This window comes from Grampus griseus, assembly GCF_964374135.1.
Source record: "Grampus griseus genome assembly, chromosome: 2".
Lineage (NCBI taxonomy): Eukaryota > Metazoa > Chordata > Mammalia > Artiodactyla > Delphinidae > Grampus > Grampus griseus.
The window spans coordinates 85,559,571-85,573,786 of record NC_139018.1 but is presented as its reverse complement, the minus strand read 5'-3'; the positions used below and the strand labels follow the sequence as shown (position 1 = coordinate 85,573,786).

General features: G+C 49.5%; 1 protein-coding gene across 1 annotated transcript in view; it reads left to right on the top strand.

Moving 5' to 3' along the window:
- VPS39 (VPS39 subunit of HOPS complex) overlaps positions 1–12,522 on the top strand; it is a 47,784-nt gene extending 35,262 nt beyond the window's left edge. The window contains exons 12-25 of the mRNA XM_082681772.1: positions 367–509; positions 2,635–2,778; positions 3,236–3,377; positions 4,035–4,121; positions 4,450–4,523; positions 4,850–4,948; positions 5,545–5,662; positions 6,159–6,287; positions 7,330–7,432; positions 7,655–7,700; positions 8,612–8,761; positions 8,927–9,061; positions 9,319–9,410; positions 10,484–12,522. Coding sequence (XP_082537898.1) covers positions 367–509; positions 2,635–2,778; positions 3,236–3,377; positions 4,035–4,121; positions 4,450–4,523; positions 4,850–4,948; positions 5,545–5,662; positions 6,159–6,287; positions 7,330–7,432; positions 7,655–7,700; positions 8,612–8,761; positions 8,927–9,061; positions 9,319–9,410; positions 10,484–10,559 — 1,538 coding nt within the window. The 3' untranslated portion in view covers positions 10,560–12,522. The remainder of the gene's footprint in view (positions 1–366; positions 510–2,634; positions 2,779–3,235; positions 3,378–4,034; positions 4,122–4,449; positions 4,524–4,849; positions 4,949–5,544; positions 5,663–6,158; positions 6,288–7,329; positions 7,433–7,654; positions 7,701–8,611; positions 8,762–8,926; positions 9,062–9,318; positions 9,411–10,483) is intronic.
- Positions 12,523–14,216: the final 1,694 nt, after the last annotated feature.

The window sequence follows — 14,216 nt, the reverse complement described above, 5'->3', positions numbered from 1 at the left end:
GGGCTACTCTTCGTTGCGGTGCACAGGCTTCTTATTGCAGTGACTTCTCTTGTTGTGGAGCACGGGCTCTAGGCACACGGACTTCAGTAGTTATGGCTCGCGGGCTGTAGAATGCAGGCTCAGTAGTTGTGGCGCATGGGCTTAGTTGCTCCTCGGCATGTGGAATCTTCCCAGACCAGGGCTCGAACCCATGTCCCCTGCATTGGCAGGTGGATTCTTAACCACTGCACCATCAGGGAAGCCCCAAGAGTCATTCCTTTTAAAAAATCAGTCTGGAACTTATATTGCGATAGAACTAGTCTTGTTTTAGTTTATCCTTAAATTGCTGTGTTCCTTTCTGGGGAATCATGTTTACCTTCCATGTAGATCCTACACATGTGATGGGCCTGTACCCAGACCTGCTACCCACAGACTACAGGAAGCAGCTACAGTATCCTAACCCGCTGCCTGTGCTCTCTGGGGCTGAGTTGGAGAAGGCTCACTTAGCTTTGATTGACTACCTGACACAGGTAGGTATATACAGAGGTATATGGAAGAGCTTACCTGGAAGTTCCACTACCTGCTTCTCTATGGCAGGGAACTGGGGGCCTTCTATAATGCCACAGGTGTTCCATAAATGAACACTATTGAAGCCTGGGGCGGGGGGGACATTTTTTCCTGCTTCATCTCCCTACTTAACAATAGTATTGAGCTCTTTTTTGCTAAATCCTGATACCAGGAAACACATTCAGTTCATGGTAAATTCACACTAAGCTATTATAGGAACTAAAAACAGAAAAGTTTAGTTGATAGAAAAGAATACATTTTTTAAAACAAACTTTTGGGAACATATATACTTTTGGAAAAAATACCTGCTGTATGCAGCAAACTTGGAAAACACAGAAAAGTATAAAACAAAAATAAAAATCACCTATAGCTCTACCACCCAGAGAAAATTAACTAACATTTTAGTGTTGTCCTTCCAGACTTTTATTTGTACCTGTGAATAATTTTTGTTTATTTATATATTAGTTTACTTATTACAAATGGGTATCAAGCTATATATTGTTTTATAGCTTACTTTTAAAACATTTAGCCACATATTAGGAAAGTCCTTCCCTGTCATTAAATATTCTATAACATGTTTTCTTTACGGGGAGTATTTAGACTTAAATTATTTTCAATTTACTGTTATGGCAGATAAGTGAAATTTTCATGTCAGCACTAAAACTAATGTCTCCATTGAAGCCTCTGAACCCTACATTTCTGTGCAGAAGGTTATTTATTTCCTGTTCACCCACTCAGAGTCAGAGAACTTACTAAATTTTTTCCCAGAAGTGTTCTGCTGACCTTTGTAAGGGGTCCTCTGGATGGGCATGAGAAGTATTGCTAGGAAAATTGTAAGCCAGCTTCCCATCACCTGCTTCTGGGTCAGTGGGTGTCCCACAGGTCCAGTCAGGCATCCATTGCTTTGGCACTTCCTTGACATTGGGTTCCAGGGGTGGCTGACAGCACACAAACTTGCCTCTGTCTGCATACTGCACACCCCATGAGCCAAGTGAAAAAAGGTTCCCGGGGCAGAAAGTCTCCCAAGTGTGTGGCATCACAGAAGACCCTCTATTTTCAACATCTTAGCTTTAGGGGACTTCAAGCATACATTTTTCCCTGGCCTTCTCCACTGAGCTTAGAATATGTGGAGGTAACTGACATGAGCATTGTGCCACAGAGTTGGTAGAACAAATAAGACCATGGGCGTGTCGGACACAAAACAGTACAAACTGGATGATTCCGTTTATATAAAGTTCGAGAACAGGGGAAAAGTAATCTCTAGTGATAGAAATCAGATCAGTGGGGGTAGAGGGTGGGTGAGATTCTTTGGGAAGAGCACAAGGGAACTTTCAGGGGTAACAGAAATGTTTCATTTTTTGATTGGGATGGTGGTTACATGCATGTATATATCTGTCAAAACGCATATGATAGTATACTTTTTTTTTTTTTTTTTTTTTTTTTGCGGTACGTGGGCCTCTCACTGTTGTGGCCTCTCCCATTGCGGGGCACAGGCTCCGGACGCACAGGCTCCGCAGCCATGGCTCACGGGCCCAGCCGCTCTGTGGCATGTGGGATCTTCCCGGACCGGGGCACGAACCCGTGTCCCCTGCATCGGCAGGCGGACTCTCAATCACTGCGCCACCAGGGAAGCCCCTGATAGTATACTTTTAAGGGGTACATTTTATTGTATATAACTTATACCTCAATAAAGTTGATTTAAAAAAAGAAAAGAACAGGGGCTTTGGAATCAGACCCTAATTTGAAATCTGCCTCTGCCACTTAGGAGGTATCTAATATCTGTGCCTTAGGTTCTTCACTTATAAAATGGGCCTAATATTACCTGCATTTGTTTGAGGTTTACAATAGGATAATATATAAAGTGCTTGGCATAGCGCCTGATCTGTAGTAAATACTCAGTAGATAATTGTCTTTGTGTCTGGTGATTTGGTGGTCATCTATTTTGATCCCTGATAAAAATTGAATGCTAATGTGGGATCAGGGTGGGTAGGTGTGAGCTGATTTAGACGTATTTGGAATTGCCTAGTAGCTCGGGTGATAAAGAAAGATTGAGTCCTGGCCTTGACCCCGCATTTTTGGCCTTGGCAGAAACGAAGCCAATTGGTCAAGAAGCTGAATGACTCTGATCACCAGTCTAGCACCTCCCCGCTCATGGAAGGCACTCCTACCATCAAATCCAAGAAGAAGCTGCTGCAAATCATTGACACCACCCTGCTCAAGTGCTACCTCCATGTGAGTCCTCCAGCACTCGGGTCCCCACAGTCCCCTACTCTGGGGTCCCTGCCCCTGGTAAGAGTGAAGCCTTTGATGACAGGAACCAGCTACTCTTGGCCTGACGTCTGTGAGCTTCTTGGAATTGAGGGGATACGGCGAGATGTTGACCCAGAATCTTACAGTGGGCTGGTCTTCTCTGCTAAGATGGGGGTTAGTGCTGCGAGGTGAACAGGGACAGTATTTCCCCAAAGAAAATTTCCCCTTTCTTTACCCTCCCTCTCCCAAAAAAACCCTTGAAACATGTTGTTTGAAAGAGCATAAATGCTTTACTGTACTACCTGTAGTCCTGGCAAAGGGTTGTTTGCTCTCTCTTGCTTGTCACAGCCCTGGTGTTTCAGCCTGAAGCAGGCCGAGGCTGGGGAAGGGGCGGGCTCCCCAGGAAGCAGCTTCTGCTGAAATCCTGCCTCCTCTGCAGACGAACGTGGCCCTGGTGGCCCCCTTGCTGCGCCTGGAGAACAACCACTGCCACATCGAAGAGAGCGAGCACGTGCTGAAGAAGGCTCACAAGTACAGCGAACTGATCATCCTGTACGAGAAGAAGGGGCTCCATGAGAAAGGTGACTGGAGGAGAGGTTTCTTTGGTTGGGAGAATCTCTTGTATTTTGACTGAGGTGTTGTTACCGAATCAGGTCCGGCTGCTCCCCGCTCGAAAAGCAATACACGAGAGAGAGACAAATGTTGGTAAGAAAGGAAAGTTGCTTTTACTGAGAGTGCTGGCAGTCTGGGGAGATGGTGGACTCAGTGTGCCCCAAAAGCCCCCTCTGAAGATTCTGCTCGACAAAGGGAAAAAGGGAAGTAATCTCAGTTAATCATTGAGATAGGGGCCGTCCCCCACTGTGTGCAGGCCTGTTGCCTTCGCGTGATTTTTTAGATGCTATCTTGTTCACACAGTTTGTTCACAAGATTACTGAAGGGGAAGCTAGGGAGGAGATCTGGCCCTCTTTTAATTACTTATTCTTCATTTCTACTTCTTTGATCTATGGAAAGAACCAGCGAGTTAAGCAAAGTATTGTGTGATCACAAGATTCGAAAGGTGTGCTAGGGCTACAGATAAGCAGAGCATGTAGGTGCCCAGTTTAAGGTTAGTGCCAAGACAAAGGGGCCTCCTGCAAAGACCTCTTTCCTGCCAAAAACTGCTTACAGTGTGATGACTTTCCAAGGAGATACACCTTCTGGAAGGGGTTCATGACCTTATTCTTGGGCTTCGTGGCCAGCTCTGCAGGTGCTGGTGGACCAGTCCAAGAAAGCGAATTCCCCTCTGAAAGGCCATGAGAGGACAGTGCAATACCTGCAACATCTGGGTAAGTCCAGCTTGTGGAAGGGGTGCAGGGAGAGGATGGTGCAAGTGGACCTGACCTCTCTCCCTTTCTGATTCCGACTGGTCATTCCCCTCCCTCCCTCATGTTCACCCAGCTGGGTTCCTCTGACTGGGGTGAAAGTCTCCCTGGTGATGGAACCATGACAGCTCCTTGGTGTGTAGCCAGCTCGGTAGGCCCAAGCAGCCCTGAGTGACTGGTGCTTGGACAGAGCTATCTTCTCCGGAAGATAAATCCTGGGCAACCTGGGCATCTGCCTTCCCGGTCCTATGGGCAGGGTGGGTGGGCTTCATCTGCTGACTTTTCCCTCTAGGCACAGAAAACCTGCATTTGATTTTCTCCTACTCAGTGTGGGTGCTGAGAGACTTTCCAGAGGATGGGCTGAAGGTAGGTCACGGAGCCCCTTGGATTTATCTGGCACCACGGTTGGTCCTGATTCTACTTCAGACGGCAGTGGATGGAGGGGGAGGAAGGATTCATGCAGTTCTCTGGTGTTTCAAAGACTGGGAAACATGGAACAGCAATGAGTGGAGTGAAAAGAGCCTGGTGCAGATGCCAGGAGACCTGCGACCTAGTCTGTCCCATAGTAACTGGCCACAGATGCCCTTCCCATACAGCGTCTGTCCCCTTGACCTTACGCTTGTGCGCATGTGCGTTTGGAAGAATTGCCATCAGGTGGTTCTGCTGCTAGAACTCAGGTTTTGTTCCAACAGATATTTACTGAGGACCTCCCAGAGGTGGAGTCTCTGCCGCGAGACCGAGTGCTTGGCTTCTTAGTGGAGAATTTTAAGGGTCTGGCAATTCCATATCTGGTAAGGTATTTTTTTGATCTGAACTAAAAGGCTTCAAACCCAGGATCCAGGACTGCATGAGTCAGTGATCAGCCAGTTCAGATTAGGGTTTGTGTCCCTTGGGGATTGGAAGGAATGTAAGGAATGTAATATCCTCTGAAGACAGAGATCCCAGTAGACCAAGCTGGAGATGGCACTTTTTGATGCTACCTTCTAAAGATGACGTGCAGAGGGATAAAAGAGAAGGATGCTGGAGAAAAACATTTCAAAGCCACATTTGTACAGCCAGACTCAACTGTGACCGAAGGACAACAAATCAGTCCTAAGTACCAGAATGCAAATACTCAACCTTCATTACATGGGCTGATTTGGAGGATTATGAGACAGAGTTTATAAAGGAGCTTTGATTGGAAATCAAGACAATAATTCCTGGTACTGCTGGATTGTACTGTGAAATTTCCCAGTGGTTTTAGAAGAGCTATCCCTTGGTAATATTTGTAGCCTAATTAGGGGACAATCTGGATGGGACCTCTTGGGCCTTAAAAATGTGAGGGAGCCTGGGTAATGGGCTGGGTCACAGCACAGAGGGTACCAGGCAGACCTGTATCTTGCCTCAGGAACACGTCATCCACGTTTGGGAGGAGACGGGCTCTCGGTTCCACAACTGCCTGATCCAGCTGTACTGTGAGAAGGTGCAAGGTCTGATGAAGGAGTATCTCCTGTCCTTCCCTGCAGGTACCAGTTCTTGGAAAGCGGGGTGGCCCCAGGCCTTAGAGGAGAGCTGGACCTGAGGGTGTCATGGGTGGTTTAGGGAAGCAGACCTTCTCTGCAGGCCCAGGTGGGCAGGAAGTGCCTCAGAGGAGCCAGGGCAGCTAAGTGACCCCGCAGGTGAGACTCAGGGGCTGGTGCCTGGATCTGGGCACCTCTTAGCTCCCCTGGGCGTCACCCCTGGTGGTGGGGAAGGAGCAGATCTGTCCGCAGAGTGACGCCTGTGCTGATAAGAAACAGGTTTGTGTAGCAGGGTGCTTCTCTACGCAGCTTGGTTTATTTTCTTCTTTCCTCAAGCTGATGTTTTGGGGCCATGTAGAGACCATAAGCTAAGAGAAGGCCAACTGGAAACCACCATGGAGGCCCTTTCTGATTATTGAATCCCGTCCCTCTCGTCTTTCTTAATGACCCCACATTGCTGCCCGACAGCATCCTTTCATGCTGAGCGTGGTTTTCCTTAAAGGCAAAGCTCCAGTCCCTGCTGGTGAGGAAGAAGGAGAGCTGGGAGAATACCGACGGAAGCTCCTTAAGTTCTTGGAAATTTCTAGCTACTATGACCCAGGCCGGCTCATCTGTGATTTTCCTTTTGATGGTGAGTGTCTGGCTTAGGTCCAGAGCCACTTTAGCAGAAGGTAATGCAAAAACGGATCTTTCCCTTTTACCAGTTCCCCAGCCCTCCAAAAGGTTGGGCCTGGGAAAAACCACATGTTTCAGGCCTGTGCTCCTGTTCTGTCCCCTCTGAAGGCTCAGTTTTGTTTGAGAGGAGTCTCTTTTGGGTATGAACCACATGCTAATTTTTATTTATTTATTTATTTTTGGCTGCGTTGAGGCTTCATCGCTGCACACGGGCTTTCTCTAGTTGCGGCAAGCGGGGGCTACTCTTCGTTGCGGTGCGCAGGCTTCTCATTGCGGTGGCTTCTCTTGTTGCGGAGCACGGGCTCTAGGCGCATGGGCTTCAGTAGTTGTGGCATGTGGGCTCAGTAGTTGCGGCTCGTGGGCCCTAGAGCACAGGCTCAGTAGCTGTGGCACATGAGCTTAGTCGCTCCGCGGCATGTGGGATCTTCCCGGACCAGGGCTTGAACCCGTGTCCTCTGCATTGGCAAGCGGATTCTTAACCACTGTGCCACTAGGGAAGCCCCACCACATGCTAACTGATGGCCAGGTTGAAAACTGTTTCTTGGTTCAGTACATATTCTTGGCCAAGTTCATTGGTTAGCAGTTTTTATAATCTGGCATAATGTCTAATTATACATCAGACAGACGTATGTCTGAAAAAAGACACACGTCTGTCTGATGTATAAGCTCCATGAGAGCAGAGACCAGGTGTCTGTTTACCTAGCTGAAGTGCCTGGTACATTGTAGGTGCTTATTATGCACTTGGTTGATCATCAAGTGTTGTTGCCCCATTTGTAAGCAGTCACAAAAAAGATGGGATAAAGTACCTCCTAAAATAGCTCCCTCCCCTCTTCCCTTTTAAAAATTTTAGTAATTTTCTCCTTGAAAAAATCCCAAGTAATAAAAATATTTTTTCCCCTTTTATATTTCCCTAATATCCATTCCTCTAATAGCTTAGCCCCTGGCCTTGGGCTTGCCTAATGGGGATGATGGTTACTTAAACACCTTTTTCCCCACAGGCCTCTTAGAAGAGCGTGCTCTCCTGCTGGGACGCATGGGGAAACACGAACAAGCTCTCTTCATCTATGTCCACATCCTGAAGGATACGAGAATGGCTGAAGAGTACGTTGACCCTGTCATCCCACCTCGCAAGGGTCTAAAAGAGGCCCCCCAGAGAGATGAGAGGCGTGAGAGGCTAAGAAAGCCACCCCTCCACCCTTCAGCAGGAGCGAGAATCACCTCGTGTGCTGGCTCCCGATTTTGCTGTCGTTAGGCTGCTCACGCAGGCAGCATCGATGCGCTGTCTCTAGATGTGGCCTTATCTGACCACTTTCTCCCTTGCAGGTACTGCCACAAGCATTATGACCAAAATAAAGATGGCAACAAAGATGTAAGTAGTGACCCTGGCCCCAGGGAGCACGGGTGCATTGCACTGTCCCTCTTAGCATAGCTAACCCCTCTGGTTTGGCCACAGGTGACCCTGGTATGAATTGCTAAGATAAGACAGGTCATGGGTCAATGTGCTGATTGGTTTTGCACGTGCGTGTTGAGGTAGAGGCAGCGTGACCATGATCCTGGTTTGCTTGGGATGGTTCTGGCTTACATCTGTCGTCGTCCGCGTGATTATTCGTAGCACCCCTGCCCCTTTACTCTCGAAAGAATCCCGACTTGTGTAATAAATTTATGTGGTCAGCCTGTTGAGAAGGAACATCTGATGGTTCTGGTAAGGTGCACACGTGTGCTCTGTCTAGATTGCACATGGATCTGTCAACGTACAAAGACGTTTCTGGTGGCCATGACTGGGGGTAGGGGTGCTACTGGAATCTAGGAGGTAGAGGCCAGAGTTGCTATTAAACAGTGCACAGCACAGACCCAGCAAAGAATTATTCGGCCCAGAATATTGAGTGCTGAGGCTGAGAACCTCTGTGGTACGGGTACCAGTAGGAGATGCAGCCATCTCATCTTGGGTAATCCTCACCTGCTAATACGTGGCAGGGTCTCAGCCTTCGAAGCCAAAGGAAATGAGGGATCTCTTTGAGTCGTTTTGTTAACAGTGTAATGCAAAACAAATACAAGGCATTTGATTTTTTTTCTATCAGGGAGAACACAATCTTTAATTTTTGACATCTTCAGTTGACTGACTTTACGAAATTTTTTAAAAGGTGAAAAATGATGGGTTTTAAATGCTCCGTGACAGCTGTTCCTATAGACCAACCCTCTTGCCTTTATGTGTGGTCACACTGGGGGTTCTGGGAGGGTTGCTGCCAGCCTGACATGCGTGGCTTGTTGTGTATGAGACAGGTGTATCTGTCCCTGCTCCGGATGTACCTGTCCCCACCCAGCGTTCACTGCCTGGGGCCAATCAAGCTGGAACTGCTGGAGCCACAAGCCAACCTCCAAGCTGCCCTGCAGGTCCTCGAGCTGCACCACGGCAAACTGGATACCACCAAGGTCAGGAGTTCTTCTCGGGGAGATGGAGGGCGCGTGTGGACAGCATGGAATGAGAAGAGGGGCCAGAGGAGGGACTGGGGTTCGAGGGCTCCGTGACGTCAGGCATTTCCTCAGTCTCACTCGTGTCCTGCCTCACCCTATTCCCTTCTCTCTTCCCGTCCCCAGGCCATCAACCTTCTGCCAGCGAACACTCAGATTAACGATATACGCATCTTTCTGGAAAAGGTCTTGGAAGAGAATGCACAAAGGAAACGGTTCAATCAAGTGCTCAAGAACCTTCTCCATGCAGAGTTCCTGAGGGTATGAGCCTTTCAGACATGAGGGCAGGCGTGTACTTTTCAGTGTGAGACAGTTACCGCGTTCCCTGTAGATCAAGGCAGAGCTTTATGCTTTTGAACTCTAGTTCAAGCTGATCGGTAACCAACTGGGCATTTAAATGCAGGTGTTTCAATTAGGGGAGTCTCTGTGGGCCGGGAAATGAGACAGCGCCGGCCCTTCCTTCTGTTCTAAATACCTGCTGGACATTGGGACTTTTCCCCCCATCTCTCTGCTCCCAGGTCCAGGAAGAGCGGATTTTACACCAGCAGGTGAAGTGCATCATCACAGAGGAGAAGGTGTGCATGGTGTGTAAGAAGAAGATTGGGAACAGGTGAGCCTCATCCACAGCTATGCACTGTTGGCTCTGATGCGGGTCACACTCAGGATGGATTTAAATGTCCCTCACACTCAGGATGGATTTAAATGTCCCTATGCCCCTTAGCCAAAGAGGAAAGTGCAGCTGCAGACTATCTGGGCCGCTTTTAGTTCTTGAGCCTCCAGAGGGCAGGCCACGTTGTCTGCCGGGGGTGTGGAGGGGGTTTGAGAATTTAAAGGCCTGAAATGTATGGCATGGAGCTCTTGACTCCTTGCCCATAAAGCCCTTCCCCTCTGGCAGCTAAACACTGTGACGTAGCCAGGGGGTGTGTGAGAGCTGTATGTGGGCAGGAAGTCCTTATCTTTTAAGGATACACCTCCGAAGGAAGAAAAAGGTCTTTCCACCTGCTGCCTCATGACTTGAGTAAAATCCTGAGGCAGCATCATTCTGTTTTAAGGCATATGCTCCAGTCAGTCCCCTTTCCTTCAAAGAAGAATGATTTGTGCTTTTTCTTATATGGCTGGAAGAACCCTTTCCTTTAGAAAGACTCGCTGTTCTTTGTTAAAATTAGCCCAAGGGACTTCCCTGGTGGCGCAGTGGATAAGACTCCACACTCCCAGTGCAGGGGGTCCAGGTTTGATCCCTGGTCAGGGAACTAGAGCCCACATGCATGCTGCTACTAAGAGTTCACATGCCGCAACTAAGGAGCCCACCTGCTGCAACTAAGACCTGGTGCAACCAAATAAATAAACAAATATTAAAAAAAAAAAAATTAGCCCAAAACTTGTTCTGATGAGCAGTCGGCTCTCAGCCGCTGCTGAGCCAGGCTGGGGTACTGCCCCATCTGCCTGTGCTTGCACATTGATGACAGTAAGAAATATCCCCATGCGCTCAAATGGCGTGGACCTCATCCTCTGTTCGGATATTTGCCGGAGATGGTGGCGACGTAAGTCCAGAGATGCCAGGCTGTTCTTTGTGGTTAGGGTGGGCGGCTTCTGGAATGGCACCCGGTAAGGTGCCTTTTCCAGTAAGAAGTGGTCTTCTCTTAGAGGCAGTCCTCACTCCCAGGTCATTTTCCTTCCCTGCAGTGCATTTGCAAGATACCCCAATGGGGTGGTCGTGCACTATTTCTGCTCCAAAGAGGTCAACCCGGCTGACACCTGAGCCCAGCAAGCCGAAGACTGAGCAGCGGACAACTCGGCTATCCCAGAGGCGGGGAGAGCCCCGGCCTGGGGAATCGGGGGCTGCTGCCACCACCAGGAGTCTCCCCATTTGGACACTACTGGCTACCTTGTGCCGTGGAACATCTCTGAACCAATGAGACTTGTGTTCTGGCGTTGCCAGACTTTTAATAGAAAAAACAATTAGTTACACCTTATATACCATTATGTTGCAGGCAATTCTGGAGAATTTTATACCTGCTTGGACAGGAGGAGACGGGGAAGGGCACCATCCTGTCTTTGCATTCCAGTCACCCGAATAAGGAAACTGTCTCAAGTGTTTGCAACCCTGGGGTTGTTTATTCCAAGTTTTCTATTAAGATACATGCAGGACTTCACAGGAGCCCTCAGCTCAGCTGCCTGAAGTCCTGGAGTACCAGAGCTCCTCTGGCTGCAAAGGCCAAATGGCCCGTCCTCTAGGTAATGCTGGTCACTTTATAGTCACTGACCCTGTGTCCCCCCACCAGTCTCCCCACTCGGATCTTTATTTTTCAGTCTCCTTCACTTTCTACTTATTTTCTTCCTTTATCTCACCCCCCAACTTCTCCACCCAGACTTTCTCTCCTATTTTCCTGACACCGGGAATAACTAGTATTTTAAACAAGGTAAAATGAGAAGCAAGAGGAAGTCCCAGTTTCTAGGAATACATTGCTCGATTGTCAGGTGTGTTGTAAATAGATCCTCCCTGGACTGTATGCACTGTGCCTGGAAGCTTAGGAGAGCCTCATTCTCGGTCCCTCGGGCCGAGTGTGACGGCTGCTCTAAGGGTGGGCTGCCCTGGGTATGTGACCTCTTGGCAGGTGTCCACAGAGGCCCCTGCTCCTGGTTCATCCACCAGCCACCCAGGGCAGGTTGGTTTAGGCTTTCTGAGCAGCGTGCTTTGTGCTCTGGGCACCTTTCTCTTCCCAGCCAGTGTCATCCGCCTACCTTACACCTTGGCCTGGCCATTGTTCTCCAGCTTTGTTTTGCAGGGGTTGGAGGATGGCTCTGGGTTATGGTAGGTAGGTGGATCTCTGCTGCACTCAGAGAACGATCAGATCAGGAACTGACACTGACGTGATGTAGGGCGTGCTTGTGAGGTGCTCGGGGACAGCCGAGAGTCGGCCGAGCTGCTGGCAGCAGGAGTTTGTGACATAACTCCCCGCCAGATCCGCTGAGCACTTGTTTGTGTTCGGGGGAGACCCTGCCTCCCACGGGGCTCTAGAGCCCACAGGAGGGGTGCCTAGCACTGCAGGCTGAGGACACAGGGACAGCGGCCCTGCATCCTGTCATCCTGGGGATTTTGTAGATGCACCGTCTTGTTACCCCAGTGTTTCTAACAGTAATGAGGGTATGTGCCAGCACCCGATACTGACACTGTTCTAGTGGCCTGTCCTTGACATGAGATCCTTTCTAAACCCCAGCACCGTGCTATCTGGGGCCTGTGTTGTAGCCTGACTTGCTGGTGTAGATGAGGGTCCTCCCAGGCACGCTCTCTGCGGAGGGTCTGAAGGGACGGAGTGAGGGCCGTCAGTCAGCATCGCTCACAGAGGCAGCCGAGCAGCGCTTCACAAGATCCGTGTCCCACTGGCCACGCCCCCGCTAAGATGCAGTGCTTCCCTGGGGCCCTGTTTGCAGTGGCTTGGACTGAGCTTCCGCTGGGAGCAGCCGCAGAAACTGGCCCCGCCCCACGCGCCCTGCCTTCCCCGCCTGCAGTGTGTGTATCTCCCTACCTGTGTGGCACACGTGTTTGAAGCAGTAGGATGAAGAATGTGTGTTTCCTTCCCTTCTGGAATACATAAACGACCCAGTTTTCCTGAACTCCATTCTCCTTCCCTGGACTCTGCCCTCTGTGGAGGTGTGGAGAAGGCTGGAGATGAAAGCTCTGTAGTGAGGACGACGAAGATCTCTCATAATAAACATCATGAAGTACGAAACCAAGCCTGTCTGGGTCTCTTTTTCCCCCTTTCCTGTGGGATTTGGTGAAAATAACAAAGACGTTAATAATCGAGAAGACTAATCCAATTAGTGACTGAGAAAAAAAGTCAGTATAACACTGCTGTCTTGATGTGTGCCGTCCAGTACAGCTAGCGTGTAGCTGATATTGACAGCACAGATACAGAACATTTCCAGCATCACAAAGTGCTAGTAGACACTGCAGCTCTAGCTGATCCAAACTACTTGCCCTTCGCTTCACGTATTAGGGCCTTGTGCGTCTTCCTCTTCCTGCAGCTCATAATGACTGAGACAGGCAGGAAAGATGTTGACTTGGTGGGATTAAGGGACCTAGGGATGTTTGAGAAGTGGAGAAGTGTTGGTCCACTTTGGCCAGCTCCAAAAAGGCAATCTGGTCCTTCTGTGTCCCTCTCTGGAGCCATCTCTGGCCATCCTGAGTTTTTCCTGGGGATGAAAAAACGTCTGGGACTAAGAGGTATGACTTTCTTGAGGCATGGGTCCGATGACTTCCAGGAGAGAGTGTGGTACAGCCCAGAAAGCACTCTAATCAGTCAGGGGTCCTGGACGCCAGGCCTGGCTCTGCCCCCAGCTAGCTCCGTGCCCCTCCCTCAGGCTCCCCTGCCGTGGCTCCGTGGGCCTCCACATTGTGCATACAGGTCACTAAGAGGCTGGAACTGGCACTTCTGAGACCCCAGCACAGGTCTTGGCCTCATGCTCCAAATTAAGCAAAAACAGCCCCTCCCCCTTGGGACCTTGCCAACAGCAGTTCTGGGAATTTCTGGTCTGAACTTGCCTGCAGAGTTCATTTCAGAGTTGAATCACCTTATTTTGGAATGTCATCTTTTCAGTCTCCCAACTTGGGCACTGGGGAGGAGAGTGGAGATGATTGGGTCTTGGTTGAGGAAAAGAAATGTATCTCCCAACAGCTCACTGCCCTAGAGATCCTTTCTTCCAGAAACTTTGCCTGTCTTGGCCACCTAGGTGGCTGCGGTCTGCAGAAAAGGGAGCATTACACACCACCTGCAGCCTAAGGCTCACGATGGTCAAAGGGGACCCTCTAAAGCCTTTATCTCTAGTAGCTTAAGGACAGGCAGGCCGGTTTTTACCTGCCCTTATCGATACCACCTGACCATATCCCTACTTCTGTTCCTGGAGCATCCAGGTATTTCTGCGGATTCAGGAAGGGGTCCTGGTTAGAAGCCACAGCGGGGAATCACGAGTCTGAATTTCTTCAGGATACAGTTGGGCCCTCCTCACCCTTGGACCAGGGCCTAGCTCAGTGTCTGGCACACAGCAGCCTCTCAGTGTTTGGGGAACAAATGAGAGAGGCCCTGAGGGATTAGAAACACCTTTGAGTCCAGATGAAACACTGTGGGGAATCAGAGATTTCCATGTTTCTGCTTAAGAGCCGTGGGGGAAGTGGGATTTGAAAGGTGTTAGTTTGAGTCTCTTCTGATAGCTGGGGGAACCTAGGCCCCTGATGCAGCACTTTCTGGCTCTGCTGTTCCCTGGACCACCTGTGTCTGCATCATCTAAAAGGCTTGATGGAAGTACGAACACCTGGGTTCTAGCCACACCCTATAAATCAAATCGTCTGGGGAGTAAGGCGCAGGCATCTATTTTCCATAAGCAGCGCCATGATAACCAGGGTCTAGGTTTGGGAACC